This window comes from Pavona decussata, unplaced genomic scaffold (genome assembly GCF_977016875.1).
Source record: "Pavona decussata unplaced genomic scaffold, jaPavDecu1.1 SCAFFOLD_11, whole genome shotgun sequence".
Classification (NCBI taxonomy): Eukaryota; Metazoa; Cnidaria; class Anthozoa; order Scleractinia; family Agariciidae; genus Pavona; species Pavona decussata.
This window is the reverse complement of record NW_028145434.1, coordinates 1212501-1227100: the sequence shown is the minus strand read 5'-3', so window position 1 is coordinate 1227100 and position 14600 is coordinate 1212501. Positions and strand designations below refer to the sequence as shown.

The window sequence follows — 14600 nt, the reverse complement described above, 5'->3', positions numbered from 1 at the left end:
CAGTACTACACTGCAGTGAGGGTTATATGACAGGAGAGTTGGTCGCCGAGAAAATAAAGATGGCGGACGGCCATCAAGAAAATAAACAAAATTCAAGCATACCAGATACAAACGAAAGTGCTTCCAATGATGTCGACGAAGCAGAGGAGGTTAACAATATTCAGTATTTATCAAAAGACATCTATTTACTTTTGACGCTGAATAATTTAACGTTTTCACTCCATATTTATATGAGCTTATCATATATCAATTACTTTTTATGTACTTCTCCAAACTTCCTTGGTCAGGATTTGCAAGTTGATCTTGATCTCGGCGAGCTAGATCTGACTTCTCAAGACGAATTTATTTTGGATGAAGTTGACGGTAAGTAAAGCAAAAAGTTCTCAATAAAAATAATTATATAAATTTAAGCCTTTACAACGTTATGATGGTTACGTGTATAATGGGCCATTCCATTTAATATCCGCACCCCCCCCCCCCTCCCATTGAGGTATTACTTGAAACTCCCCCTCGGATATGGACCAATATGGGTACCCAGGCACCAATATTGGCCAACATAGGTATCCAGGCACCAATATTGGCCAATATTGGTCCTTGAGTATCCATATTGGCCAACATTGGTCCCTGGGCACCCATATTGGTCCATACCGAGGGGGGTTTCAAGTAATACCTCAATAGGGGGGGGGGGGTGCGGATATTAAATGGAATGGCCCAATGTAATGGAACTGATATCTGTTTTAAAGCAACTTTAGAATATAGAGCCACATTGATCTACTTCATTCACATGTGTCAGAGACGACTTATTTTTTTCAATCTAACTTTAGTTATAATAAGGGTCAGATTTGAATAAGGATCTAGGACTTTTTCCATACATACTATTTAAGCTTAAATGTTATTGATGGATACATGTACATTCACTATTCTATGACTTAATTTATTTCTACGTCTTATTGCACACACATACTTTTTTATAATTACTTCTTAAGTAAGTTTTTCTAATTAATGTATACTTTATTTACACTATTCTATTGGTTATTTATTTCTTTTATTATTCCACTATTATGTCATTTCACCAAATAAGGTCAAGAGAACGCGCAAAATATGAGACCGTAATACACTGTAGTGTCCCGGTTTGACCGGTTTACAACAGAGCGAATACGGACGGAAAAGGCAGAAAAAAGGAGCAACAATGTCCGGACTGGACGAAGAATAGTTTTTGAAACGATGCAGACTCGAAAACAAGTTTTAAGCATGCCAATCACTTGTCATTTATCTTTTCATTTTATCTAATCAAATTAAAGACATTTAACTGGCTTTCTGTGTTGTTTACATCATTCGTACGCGCCATATACCGATGGACAGTTAATGCCGGGTGTATTTCAAAACTGTTACCAAAACAGAGAAGCCCAAATAACAAAATCTTTTTGTAGTGGAATAATAAATCTCTTATTCGATGGTTTTACATATAATACTCGCGGACATTTTGCTCATTGCTCGTATTTTTCCTCGCCCCTTCGGGGCTCGGAAAAATACTACGCAACTCGCAAAATATCCGCGCGTATTATATGTAAAACCATCGAATAAGATATATTTATCGCACATTTGGTTATATCTATATAGATACTTTGTGCATTATAAATTTTTAAATTATTATTATTATAGAACAAAACATATAACAATGGGCACTATTGTTATCAAATTGTTATTCAATGGTATGTGAATACGTCAGGCCTTGTATTCTATAGAAGTCTGTTAATAGCCCATATTTCTGGTGATATACAACGTACAGTGGTACAAACCACAAAGAAGAGCATATTTTTTTTGTTTTGTCAGCCAATAGGCCTGTGGTTGGCTATTGAATATCAGCTGGTAATTTTTTAGCTGGCGACATCATTCATTTCAGGCTGCATTTTATGAAGACCATGCCAAATATCTTTGGCGTTGGTTTCCAAATCACTTGGCTTAGTGGTGTCGATCATGGACTTTGGCTTTAAGCAGTGTAAGACAGATGTATTACCTAAAAGGCATTGGTGTGAAGAAAAATTCACTTGGCTTTTAAAACCTTTTACCCATTCAAAGGGACTCTTGGTGTTAAAAAAATATCCAGGATTTCTTTCCTGGTGTAGGATTTACAGTCTACTGCAGGCAGGGGAGGAAGGGAGTCTGGGTGACAAGGTTGGTGACGGGCAGCATATTTCTGTATATTTCTGTGGTGTAAGTGCTATGACAGCCACTCAGCATAGAACTTCAAAACTCTCGGCATATCTTCGGCAATGGACGTACCCAGAATGCGCTCTGGCAATCTTCGCTTTTATCCATATGGGACTGCATTTAAAATTGTTTGTCCTAGATGTAGTTGATTATATTTATAGAAATTTATAGTAAAGGAAGAGAACATTATTTGTTACTCTTTTTGTACTTTCAGTACATATACAAGAAAACTTGGAAGATGAGTTGGTGAAAGAAGCTCTGGAAAAAGTTAGTTCATTTATTATATTTTGATGAATTCGTCATGGTAATATTAAACACTGTTCTTTTTGTTTGTGTAGTGAATGTTTATGTTAACCTAGGTCAATGTTGTAACTTGTACCAGCCTCTATGTGAAAATAAACTTTGTTGTTGTAGCTATTTCTTTCATAACCCATGAAATTGAATCAATATGTGCAAAATTGTTTTTAATTCACTTCACATAAAATTCTTCAGGTATAGACTGAATAGCTTTCTCTGTGCAATACACACACCGGTACATACACTGGATATAGAAGCTTAAGTACTTGATAATTACCAAAATCAAACAGGGAAAGTGACGTGCCTCTGCAGTATACTAGGGTTGATATTGGTTTCAGTAGTACCTGAGAAGTGTACCGCTAAATCAAGCTGTTATTTTTTTATCAAATAAATTATGTCAAACACCAAAAAATACATTAATATTTTTAAAACTGTGCTCTTGGTAGTTTATGCACATGTATGATGTAGACTGTAAGTCTACATGTAATAGCACACAGATGATTTATTATAACTATAGCCATCAGTGGCAGTTTTTTATGGAGTTACTAGTTGGCTAATGTGAACAATATTGTTTCAATCTACAATGTAGCTTAACAAACCTCTGATTATCATATGATTATGTTTTAGGGAGTGGACCTTAGGCAATATTCAAGACAAATTGAAGGTGAATTACATGAGGTTGAGAATGCCTCTATTCTGGACTGTATCCTCAAACTGATCCAGCTAGTGAACAATAATAATTATTATAATTATAAAACGTAACCATTTACTGTCAGTGTAAAATCGGTGGCTTATGATTTAATATCAGATACTTCGTAGAGGATGGCTTTCAATTTTAATATACATTATATCCACATTAGGCAGTCACTTGAATTATAACAGACACACATCACATACACAGATTATCAAACATCCAAGCGTGGCACTCTTCCTATTCCCTGAAAGCCCCAAATCATCTACAAAGCACCTATTCTGAGCTGGGTACGATGCCTGAGCATTGCTCTGTTCATTCTATTTATTCAGCTACTAGCTACATGTACATGTGTAAGACAGTAGAACATGTAGTCAAAAGCTACAGCTGTACATGTACTTATAGTTGTGGACTTTATGTACCAGTAGCCCAACAAGTATGATACATTATACAAATTTACAGGCACATTCATCATTGTGACAGTGAATTCAGTGACATTTCTGTGTGTAATTTAAAAGTTAAACTTAACTAAAATTTAAAGATATTAAAGAAAGTGAAAATATTGCAAGCCTCCACAACCAGATTGCCTCATGTGACACTATTCTTGAGGTAACTGTTTCTTTCACTTGTTATAAGTCTCGGAAAACTGTTACAATGTACATGACTGTAGATATTTAATTACTCAAATCATAGCCAATCTAATTTTTTCCAGATATTTGTTTTATGTGCTGTCAATCTTGTATTCTGTGTTGCAACAACTGAACTTTCCTCATGAATGTCACATTTTTTTAGCATGCGATTGTTATGTAGGAACTGTAATTCCTGCTCATTCCCTCCTTGTTGATTGACACTACAGTTCATGCAATGATCCTTTTGGAAATATGTGCAGCGGATTGTTCTACTCATAATTAAGAACTATTTGCGTGACTACAGTACAATCATTGAAATATGAAAGAACCCTTAGCTTTTTCGTGTATTATGCGCAGAATCAGTCTAATGCATTGGTGGGATGGAACAAATACATTGTAATAATGATTAATGTAAGATGTTTTTAATTCACTAGTCTTGCACTGTACAAACAATTATTAATATCAATTTGAAATTTAACAAACTTTTCTATTAACAGAGCATGGAAACAATGCTTACAAGTTTCCAGGTAAGCAGAAAATGCAATATTGTCATTGTAAAATTGGTGACAATTAATTTATGTTGATAAAAACTAGGGATGTGGGGGGATGGGAACAGGGGCGGTGACAGGGGAAGAGACTGGAGCAATGGTTGTTATTTTCTAGGTGAAGTAAGTTGTAGATAACTGTAACACTGCTTCTAAGGGCTTTCCTGTTCTGAAGCTCTGTCTGGTGGACATACTTATAAGCCATAGATGGATGTAAAAAATTAATGTTCACTACCTTTTCTATGTAACAATGTCCTCACAGGGAAATGGGTCTTCTACATTCTCCAACCCAGACCGAATTCCCTTCTTGTTTGACATTAAATGCGTTATGATCCTGCATGTTTCATAATTATCATTATCATTAGGAGAATTACTGCTTCCTCCTAGAAATAAAATGATACATGATTTTTTGTGTGAAACTACAGTGCATGGTGGTTGCAACCAAGTTAAGTGTACTGTTCAAACTTTAGATATGACACCTGAGGTCCTAAACCATTAGATCACTGAGAAGGGGGAGGGTAGTTCGGCATTATCTTTTCGATCTTTTCTTAATTCAAGTCATAAAGCAGTGTTAGGGGTTGATATCCCCCCTCCCCCCCTGTCCCCACTCAGTATAGCACTACATCTTCTCTTCTTACAGAATGAAGTGTAAAGTAATGACTGTTATTTGCCTTTATCAGGAAGATCTTGGCAGTATAAGCTCTGAAATCCAAACTCTTCAGGAACAATCATTGTCAATGAACATTAGATTGAAAAACAGACAGGTTAGTATGTTAATTTTGGGCTCAATGGACGTTAAATTAGTTTATCGGACTTAACAAAGCTTAATATCCATTTGTCGAATGTTTCTCGTCAGGCTGTCAGGGGTGAGTTGAGTCAGTTTGTGGATGAAATGGTCATCACAGATACTATGGTGAAGTAAGTTGAACACTGTTCTGGGACCTTTTCTTTAAACACTGTTTGTTGTAGGGGAGAGCATAACAATGAAGTTACAGACATGAAGGACATAAACTATAGCGCAGAAAATACAATTAAAGAAAACAAAAAAATGCTTTGTTTATAGTGGAAATGCACTTAACTATCCAAAGCTAGTTTACAGGCATTCCACTCAGAAATAACGGAAAACAAATAATAATCAAATCGAACAAAACAGGTTAAAAATCCCAACTGCCAGGAGGCAAACCAGCTGGCTATTTACAAGCGCGGCCGAGGCGGGGCTTGAACCCGGAACCTCCGGATTTCAAGTCCGGCGCCCATACCACTAGGCCACGCCAGGTCCTTGAAAGAAAGAGCTACAGCAAATACGCACACCTAAAAAAGAAAAAGAAAAAAATAAACAAGGACAAAAAGAAAAGAAAACATTAAAAATACATGTACAGAAGCTATGACAGTCTACTGTAAAAGGCAAGTTTATAGTCTGCCATTAACGGAGATCTGTCATCAGGATGAAATCCAGTTAGCTGTGCTCAATCTTCAATTGATACCTGTAGTCGCATTGTGTAAGAATGTAAGAGTTTATGAAATTTTTGTGCTTTTGATATGTAGACACATTTGTGAAACGCCAGTCACAGAACAGACATTCATTGAACAGCTGCATGAGCTGCACCACAAGATAGACTTTGCAAAGGAGCAATCATTTAAAGGGGCTCTGTCTGTCAATGACGTGGGAGATGTGCTAGAAAAGCTTAAAGTCAAGGTAACCTCAGGGATGGATCATCTTGTGGATGTGTCTTTTCAGGAAAACGTTCAGAGGAATGGAGAGTGAGAAGGATCACAAGTTACCCCTCTGACATTAAAGCACCCTTGTTGAAATCAACCTTTTTTATAAGTGCGCGGTATCAGGTACTCGGACGGAACATCAGAACTTGAAAATTTCACAAGGAATGAAATTTCGACAAAGAGTTTTGAACTTTTAGAGCCGGAGTTGTTGCTTCTCGTGGGCATAGTTAATAAAAACTGAGCAATTGATGCGTTCCTGTCTTTCAGGCTGTCCAGAAGATTAGAGATTTTGTCTTACAGAAAATCTACCAGTTTCGTCGTCCAATGACAAATTACCAGATTCCACAGAATGCTCTCCTGAAGTTTAGGTAATTAACTACTGGTGTTAGTTAAATACTCAGTTGTTAGTATGTATGTTGTTTCTTTGTTTTTTTCTGCTTGTTTGCGTCTGTTTGTTAATAGGGTAGGCGGCACGATTATGTAGCGAATAACGCTTGTAAGAGTTATTTTGAAAAGAAAGAACACATAGCTTTGATAATTACACGTACATTTTTAGGTACCACAATTTTCAATAACACGTGAACTGTGTTCTTCGAAGCAGCAGGTACAGTAACTAATTTTGATACATATACTTGCGTCAAACCAATTTCGCCGTCAACCAACGCTGTTTTCTTTTTTCCCGGAGATGTTTGCTAATAAAAATATCTAACGCGATTTAAGAGCATGTCTTTGGTGTGTTTTTGATATTACACGGAGCTTGAGATTTGCGACAAAAATAGCAAAAACATGCTTAAATTATACAGTATGCTGTACGTATGTTTCAAGGTATGTATGGGGTTTGCCTGACTGATGGTTTATAAGTTAACAAAAAGGTATTTAGACCTATGTACCAAAATAAGGTCTAACTATTTATGTGGGAACCGGTTTTGCTGGGTTTGCTTAAAATGTATGGCACGCTAGTTTACCGCAGGTTACCTCCCCCCACCCATCCCTCTCCTCCTGTTAGCTGGTATACACAATGTAAAGTAGTTTCCTAATAACGCTGCTCAACATGATATAGAGGAGAATCCCTGACCACCGATCGTCGATTGAAAGTGCAGCCCTCCAACCTCTTCACCAGCAAGCGTCTTTGATGCACCAAGAATTTTTCCTGTTTAGAATTAGTTTAAAGTGCCTATGAACCGAAAATTATTTTTATTTAGTTTTATAGGTTACCTTAAAAAAATGCAGGTTTCCAAAGTTTGAGAACTCTAGGCTTAAAAATGGCGATTTTACAAGCCTTCAAAGTCGTGCTATTTTACCCTAAAATGGTCAGGGGAATGGGCCGAGATTTTTCCAAATTCACCAAACCGTGACGTCACTTCGTTGCCACGGGTTTGTTTGCGTTGTCAAAGGAAACATGTCTAGTGATTCAGAAATGAGCGAATTTTCAGATATGTCCGGTAATTCCGAGGACGAAGATGTCGAAGAGGGAAACGATGAAGATTACGATGTAATTTATAGCGAAATTACGCCATATCAAGACGAACCTCAAGACGCATGAAACTTGTCTCACATGTCGTTTACTTCGCTCGCTAAGTTTTTCTTGACCTGGTGGAGTAATAGTATCCCTCGTTGGGATCGCGTCCTTTTTCAGGCAATACTTTACTTTCATCCACGCGGCCTCCATGCTGCTTAGAACGGTTAAACTGCGTTCATAACACGAATCCTCGAAATGAGCCAAACAGAGTGAAGTGTATTTTGACGTCGGGTTCTTGAAATCATGCCTATGTCTACGGACAAACTTGACCCATTTGGCCCTCACAGCCGGATCAGCGGGAAATTGGTACATTCGTATACCCGGGGTAAACGATCTGTTTTGGCAGCTTTGCTGGTTTGGCGTACCAGCAACGCAATACCGCCCTCGCTGCCTCTTTTCCTCCATATTGCGGGAACGAATTTGGCAACAAAGTGACGTCAGAGGTTGATATCACGTGGTATTTTGGCCGCGCGATTCAAGTACCATTTTTGAGAGTAAGGCCTAGGGCAAACGTCGAATCTAAGTCGCGTCGAATTTATTAAAAATAGGTTCGACAAAGAGTCGACTTAATTCCAGTGTGGTAGCAAGCGTCTGCGTAGACCCTAATTCTCAAGTTGCACTTCGTGAAACACGGGAATAAGCACGTGTCCCCGTGCTATTAGGGACCTTACGAAAACACCTGACGGCGACGGCGACGACAACGCCACAACACAAAAAGCTTAATGAGCAAAAACAATCGCTCTGCACGTGCGTTTTAAATTTTGGTACATTTCTTTGTCGTCCTCTGCAAAACAACAACGTGAAATGACCAAATTCAAGGTTTTGTTGAGAACGTGAACCCACAGGAGTGAATTTTTCATTCTCTTCCTTTACTTGAACGGTACTCCTACCAATTTGGTTCCTGGCTAGTTTGTCGTTTGTGTATACAAGTTGAATGAGTTAAAATAATCGCGAAGTAGCACAAATGAAATAAAGTTATACTTTCAAATGACGTTTGCGTTGGTGTCACCGTCTTGCGTTCGTAAGGTCCCTATTCACTCGATGTGCGGCTAGTTATTGTTAGGACTTGCTAGCGAAATGCCGAAATACAGTGCTCATCGGGCTTTTCTTTGGCAATTAATTGCGAAAAATAGAAAAAAAACACTCAAACACTGAGCATTTATTGCAAATAAGCAATTCGCATTTCAATCATTTATATTTAGTGTTCATGAAACACGAAAAACACATTTCCATCACGCTGTGCGATGTCAGCAATGACTTTCGATAGCTCGCCATTTCTGGTCGCGAAATTGTCTTTGTACAGCGCATGCTCGTCAGGGGGGGAAATAGCGTTTGGCAGATGGGGGAGTTGGTATTTTTGTGACTTTTGCGCAGTCCATCACATTTGAATCAATTATTTTGTAATTTGCATGATTTATGAATTGAGTTCATCGCGTGTTTAGAACGGCGTTTGCTGTAACGCCGAACCACTGTCGCATTATCCGACTTGGCAAGTCGAACTTATGTTGGAGTCGAACCAATTAATTTGAGTCGAACTTAATTGCGGCAAACGTCGCACCATTCATGCGCCTATTTCAAAATTAATAGTTTCGACGAATTAAGTTCGACTAAGATTCGACGTTTGCCCCAGGCCTAAAATAGCACGACTTTAAAGGCTTGTAAAATCGTCATTTTTAAGTCTACAGTTTTCAAACTTTGGAAACCTGTATTTTTAAAGGCAAACTTTAAAACTAAATGAAAACAAGTTTCGGTTCATAGGCACTTTAAGAATACCTGTTTACATGTACATGCACAAAAAACCCTGATTACTAACGTGGGTAATGCAACATTAATTTTAATAATTAGCAATGGTATTTTTTCAGGTATTTTAACGAATTTCTGATGGCCCATCATCGCCAAGTTGCGAGAGAAATAAGAGATGAATACATCGACACCATGAGCAAGATCTATTTTTCGTATTTTAAGACTTACATCTCCAAACTCCTAAAGTTACAGGTTAGTTGAACGTTTCCTAGGGCTTATCAATAATTGCCATCTAATTTCTCCTTAAGGCATCAAGACAAATATAAAAGGTATTAAGGTGGCCGAATACAGTTTTTTAGTGTACAAATGTTAGAAGACGTTATTTGGAAACTATGTATTTCTGGACGCCCAAAATTGGTATGGTGTAAGACCAACTAAGAAAGAATGTATTTTCGTACGTCTTGTTGAGCTAAGTATCGTTTCCATGGCAACGCAGCAAACTATTAAACGTCCATAAATAGTAGGTTTCCTTTATCTTTAGAAAATGCACTCATTAGATTTTTTCCATTTTTTGTATCCAGAACAACTCACAAAACACTGACACAGTTGCGCTATTTTCATGTAATTTTAACAGAGAGATCTCCTGTAAATATTGATTTTGCATTTTAATGTTTTGTGAAGATACCCTCTGTTAGATTTAGGTTTCTCTTTGTAGGTAAGTTACGCTTTTAGGGAACTATTTTCATGCCAAATTTCAGGGAATTCTAATGAGCGGTTCCTTAGAAAACAGTTCATTTCCACGAAAACAACCAGTCACGATTTTTTGGTCAAATGCGCATGCGTGGCTTTAATTAGGTTTCATGGCAAAGATGAAAAGCATGCAAAAGGTCTTGGTGAATGACTTTTTCGCTCGGAAAGAAAAGAAAAAGAGTCCAGAAACGAAAAACTAAGTTATTTAGGATCAAAACTTAACTTTATTATTCATTTCATGTGAAATTGAGGGATCACTTTATCGACCGCCGTATTTGCGTACCACAACCCTGGCGCGGCTTTAATAGCATCACTTACAGAATCTGTAAAGCGCGCGCAAACTGTGTTCAGCCACCTTAAAGGGAAACTCGACCTCTGGAAGAAACTGGTGTTAAATTGCTGGATGTGCAGTCTTTTATTTTGGGTAGCAGGGATTGCGCACTTGCCTCCCATGGCGTTATATGTGGGTTGAGTTTGTTGTTGCTTCTCGTTCTTGCTCCCAGAGGTTTTCCTCTGGTACTCCGGGTTTTCCCTCTCGTCAAAAACCAACATTTCCAAATTCCAATTCGATCCGGAATCTAAGGGCCACAAGTTTGTCAGTCGTAACAGACTTTTAAGAGTCACTCTTGTCAAAAAAAGTTGATTTTATTTACATAGTACGAGAGGGCGTTGACAAAACTCGTCTGATTTTTTTTCCAAAACAAAAATGTTGTTTCCAGTTGAAAAGAGAATTGAAATTTAGACTTTGTCTCCGACAAAAATCAGATTTTTAAAACTGGGAAGTAAACATTAAAGTGACCGATCACCGAGTTTAAATTGAAAGGTTCAAGGAGGAAGGGCGTAAGTGATCGGTGGATTTTACCTAGTTTCTCAAATTAAACTTTCGATCCGTTTTGTTCTTTTGAAGGTTGAGTTGCATGTCTTTGTATCCAAGACTTGGAAGAAATTTTGCCTTGGTTACAGATAGTAGTTATAGTACAGTAAATTAACACTACATGAAACTTTAGAGACATCTCACTTGGAAGCTACCAGGCTCAATAGGTGTACATTACAGCTATAGTTACAAGCAAAAGAAAATAAGGTGACAGAGAGGGAAACTAAGGGCGCCGGCGTTTGCTGGGATAGGTGAAATTCAATTAATTAATTAATTAATTAATTAATTATGTTTTTTTTAAGACATCGTCCAAACGGATGTCACTTTCCCGAGACGTCCGCAAACGGTCAGTGTGACGTCATGGAAAGTCCTCGGAGGGTGCCAACGTCGCATTTTGTTCTGGTAGCTGTTGAATATTCAGTATGGCTTTCCTAAGTGGCATTTACAGGCGTCTAGATACGTTTGCGAACGTCTCGGGAAACAGACCTCCGTTTTCACGACGTCAAAAAATAACGCGTGAAATTCACATATCCCAAGGGCTATACTGGGGGCTCCCTCTCTGTCCCCTTATTTTCTCTTGTTTACAAGTCTATTGTTGTGAATTAACTTTTTTTCAAATTTGCTTCCTTATCGTAGTTCGAGGAACTGGCTGATAGAGATGACCTCATGGGAGTAGAGGACAACGCGAAGAGAGATATCCTTTAACAATTACATAGTCATTGCTTCACGTGGTTTTGGTTTGCAAATGACTTGCTAGTTTTTAAGATTTGTTAATTTGTTAGTTTTTAAGGATTTTTCTCTTTTGTTTTCTTTGTTTATATGGTACTAGACTATCAAACAATGGGCTTAATGGCAGTAAAGGAAATCCTTACTTAACAAATAGAAAAACTAGACACCTTTTGTTGTTGTTGTTTTATGGCATATTTTCCCTCGCCAAAGTGCTTCATTTCAATGAATTATTGACATGACATATCTTTATTTGAATAGGGTAGCACCTTCAGCTAATTTACAATGAAATTACTGTTATCAACGGAGGCCCCATATACAAATGATATCATATGCTAAAAAAAATCAATAAACTATAACTAAAATTATATGCAGAGAAAAATAAAATAAAATAAAATAATAATAAGCTAATTCACAAATTGCGATTATATACAATACAGCCATGACAATAAAACGACTTCTTGCTGTCTTCCAGCTGGTATAGAAAGCTTCTAGATGTAAGAACCGAGTCCGCCGCTAGCTTGCAGTTAATGCATATTTTGCAGCTGCACTCAACTCCCGCTTAGGACACACCAAGCTATTCCGGCCGGACACCCTGTTATTACGGACAGAAAGTGGGGTCCCGGCGAACAAGAATTGCTGATAATCGCCGTCACCCTGACAAGTGACAACACTGACAAGGTGGATAAAAAAACGAGGCGCAACCGAGTTTTTTTTCCTTTGTATTTAACCGACTTCGAGGTGTTTCATGGAAATCGGTTAAAAGACTCTTTCGCTTGTTTGATATCGCTTCTCGTTCGCCCGATTCAAGGTGTCTGCCACACACATAAGGAATTTAATTTTCCAGCGCTAAGCAATCATGTGTTGTCCCACTTTGTAATCCTTAACGTTTCTCAAGCATCTTTTCCGCAAAAGTTGCGTTAAAGAACCGCTCTACAATTTTTACATTGGGAAGCCGTGGAAACGTTCTTACAACTGATTTAGAAGAACCTGTTATCGTGCCTCATGCAGCGCAAAAGAGCGAAAAAAAGGTAACGGTGGTTTCTGTTTTGATTTGTGGTTTTTTTTTCAAATGTTCTTAGCGCCTAGGACTTAGAGAGTTCGAGAGAGCATCACTGTAAGAGAGGCTTGTCTGTGACGTTTCTGTCGCCAAATTGAAGTGCGTTTAGTTGGTCTGGGTCTCATTCCGGAATAAGGATAAGCACCCAAAACAATTACAGCAAAATTCCTTAGATCGAGAATTTGGAGCAAGTGAATTACGGATATATCAGTCTTCAAAGACGCGTGTAGGAGAGAGATATTAGATATAATAGTGCTATTATGCCTCAAGATAACTGTTCTTATTCCAGGATAACCAATCGTCGGAACTCAATTGCATGTTCTTTAGCGCCTGTTATAAAATAAAACAACTGAACTTTTTTTACTTGTTTTTCAGTTTTCCTTTGAAAGTTTGTTCCGTAGCATGCACTTTGCACTGCTTGACAACAGCTGCAGGGAGTACTTATTTTTAGCCGATTTTTTCATGGCTCAAAATAATGCGGCCAAGGATCTGTTCACCGCAGTTTTTGGCAAAACGTTATCACTTTTTCTGGTGAGTACGTTGTGTTGTGGCTTTCACATGCAGAAGGCCGCCAATTCGGCTTTTTCTCTGTGTAATGGGGCCTTTGCAGCCAACGGTCACATGGTACAGAGTCCGGCCGTCCTGGAGAGCAAGTTGCGCACTGGGACATTCAAAAGAGAGCGACTTCATCCAGTCAATCCTGTATTTCCTTTGTTTTGGGTGTCCCAGTACGTAGCTTGCTCTCCAGTATGGTGGATGTTGTACCATCCATGTGACCTTTACCTGCAAACAATTGAGGCTCATGTTAAATACTAACTGAAGTCATGCTGTAATTTTACGTCAACAGAAACAAATGGACACGTATCTGGAGAGTTGTTTTGATGCTATTGGAATTTTTCTGTGCATTCACATCGTTCACCGATACAGAATATTGATGCACAAGAGAAGCGTACCAGCACTGGACAAGTAAGTTGTAATCCTGTTCAGTAAACAACATTTTTTGGCTGTCCTTCATTCGTTCCCTCTTGGAACAATTCCTTTTTCCTTCTTCTCTCGCATTCTCCCTTCTTCGCTCTCCCTCCTTGATTCCATTCTCTTTTCATCCTCCTTCCTCTTTTCCCTTTCTCTCCCATCCTCCCTCTGTTCTTCCTCTTTTCTCTCGGTCTTTCCATTCGCCCTCCTTTCCCCACCCTCCCAACCCCCTTTTTTCTCCAATTCATTTCCTTCCTCCCTCCCTCCCTCCCTCCCCCATTCAAGGAATTGTTACCTTCAGAGGGTCTCGGGTTCTATTGACAACCGTCAAATTTTATCGGTACCTTCCGGAAGTCGCTATAAACTTCATCCTTCACGGACCTTTGAAACGGTATTTAGATATAAATAGTTTATTTAGAGCGAACACTTTTAGCCATTCCTTCTTTTTGGTTCAGTAAAGCAACGCTTTCTACAGTGTCTTGCACTACATGTAGTTCGTAGCAGTCATATCTTAGAACATATCCATGTAGTCTATTCCCCGTCAAAAGGAATAGAGAAACAGTTAGTAGGTACCTTAACCTCTGACCACGCTTACATGTAAGCGTTTTCCTTACATTTCATCTGTAGATACTGGGATACCGTGCTGGAAATGTCTTGGCCTCGATTCACTTATGTAGTGGAGCTAAACGTGGAGAGCGTTCGTAACACAGATCCTCAAAGACTCGGAGTCATTGATATAAGACCGCATTATGTAAGTTAGTGCTCTTAATTAACCATACTTTGATGTGTGCGAGGGCGGATTCCTTGACTTACCTTCCAGTATTGCACTTGAGCCAGAACTTTGTCTCCAGCCCGTTTGGAATT

The 14600-nt window shown here is 38.5% G+C and overlaps 1 protein-coding gene across 1 annotated transcript in view; it reads left to right on the top strand.

Annotated features, from left to right (window-relative positions):
• Position 1: 1 nt before the first annotated feature.
• LOC146488106 (vacuolar protein sorting-associated protein 52 homolog) overlaps positions 2–14600 on the top strand; it is a 21390-nt gene continuing 6791 nt past the window's right edge. The window contains exons 1-16 of the mRNA XM_085121389.1: positions 2–149; positions 288–363; positions 2426–2478; positions 3136–3211; positions 3741–3808; positions 4326–4355; positions 5054–5137; positions 5230–5291; positions 5919–6069; positions 6360–6460; positions 9474–9606; positions 11615–11672; positions 12602–12735; positions 13140–13295; positions 13612–13730; positions 14364–14487. Of these exons, the coding sequence (XP_084977515.1) occupies positions 27–149; positions 288–363; positions 2426–2478; positions 3136–3211; positions 3741–3808; positions 4326–4355; positions 5054–5137; positions 5230–5291; positions 5919–6069; positions 6360–6460; positions 9474–9606; positions 11615–11672; positions 12602–12735; positions 13140–13295; positions 13612–13730; positions 14364–14487 (1548 nt within the window). The 5' untranslated portion in view covers positions 2–26. The remainder of the gene's footprint in view (positions 150–287; positions 364–2425; positions 2479–3135; positions 3212–3740; positions 3809–4325; positions 4356–5053; positions 5138–5229; positions 5292–5918; positions 6070–6359; positions 6461–9473; positions 9607–11614; positions 11673–12601; positions 12736–13139; positions 13296–13611; positions 13731–14363; positions 14488–14600) is intronic.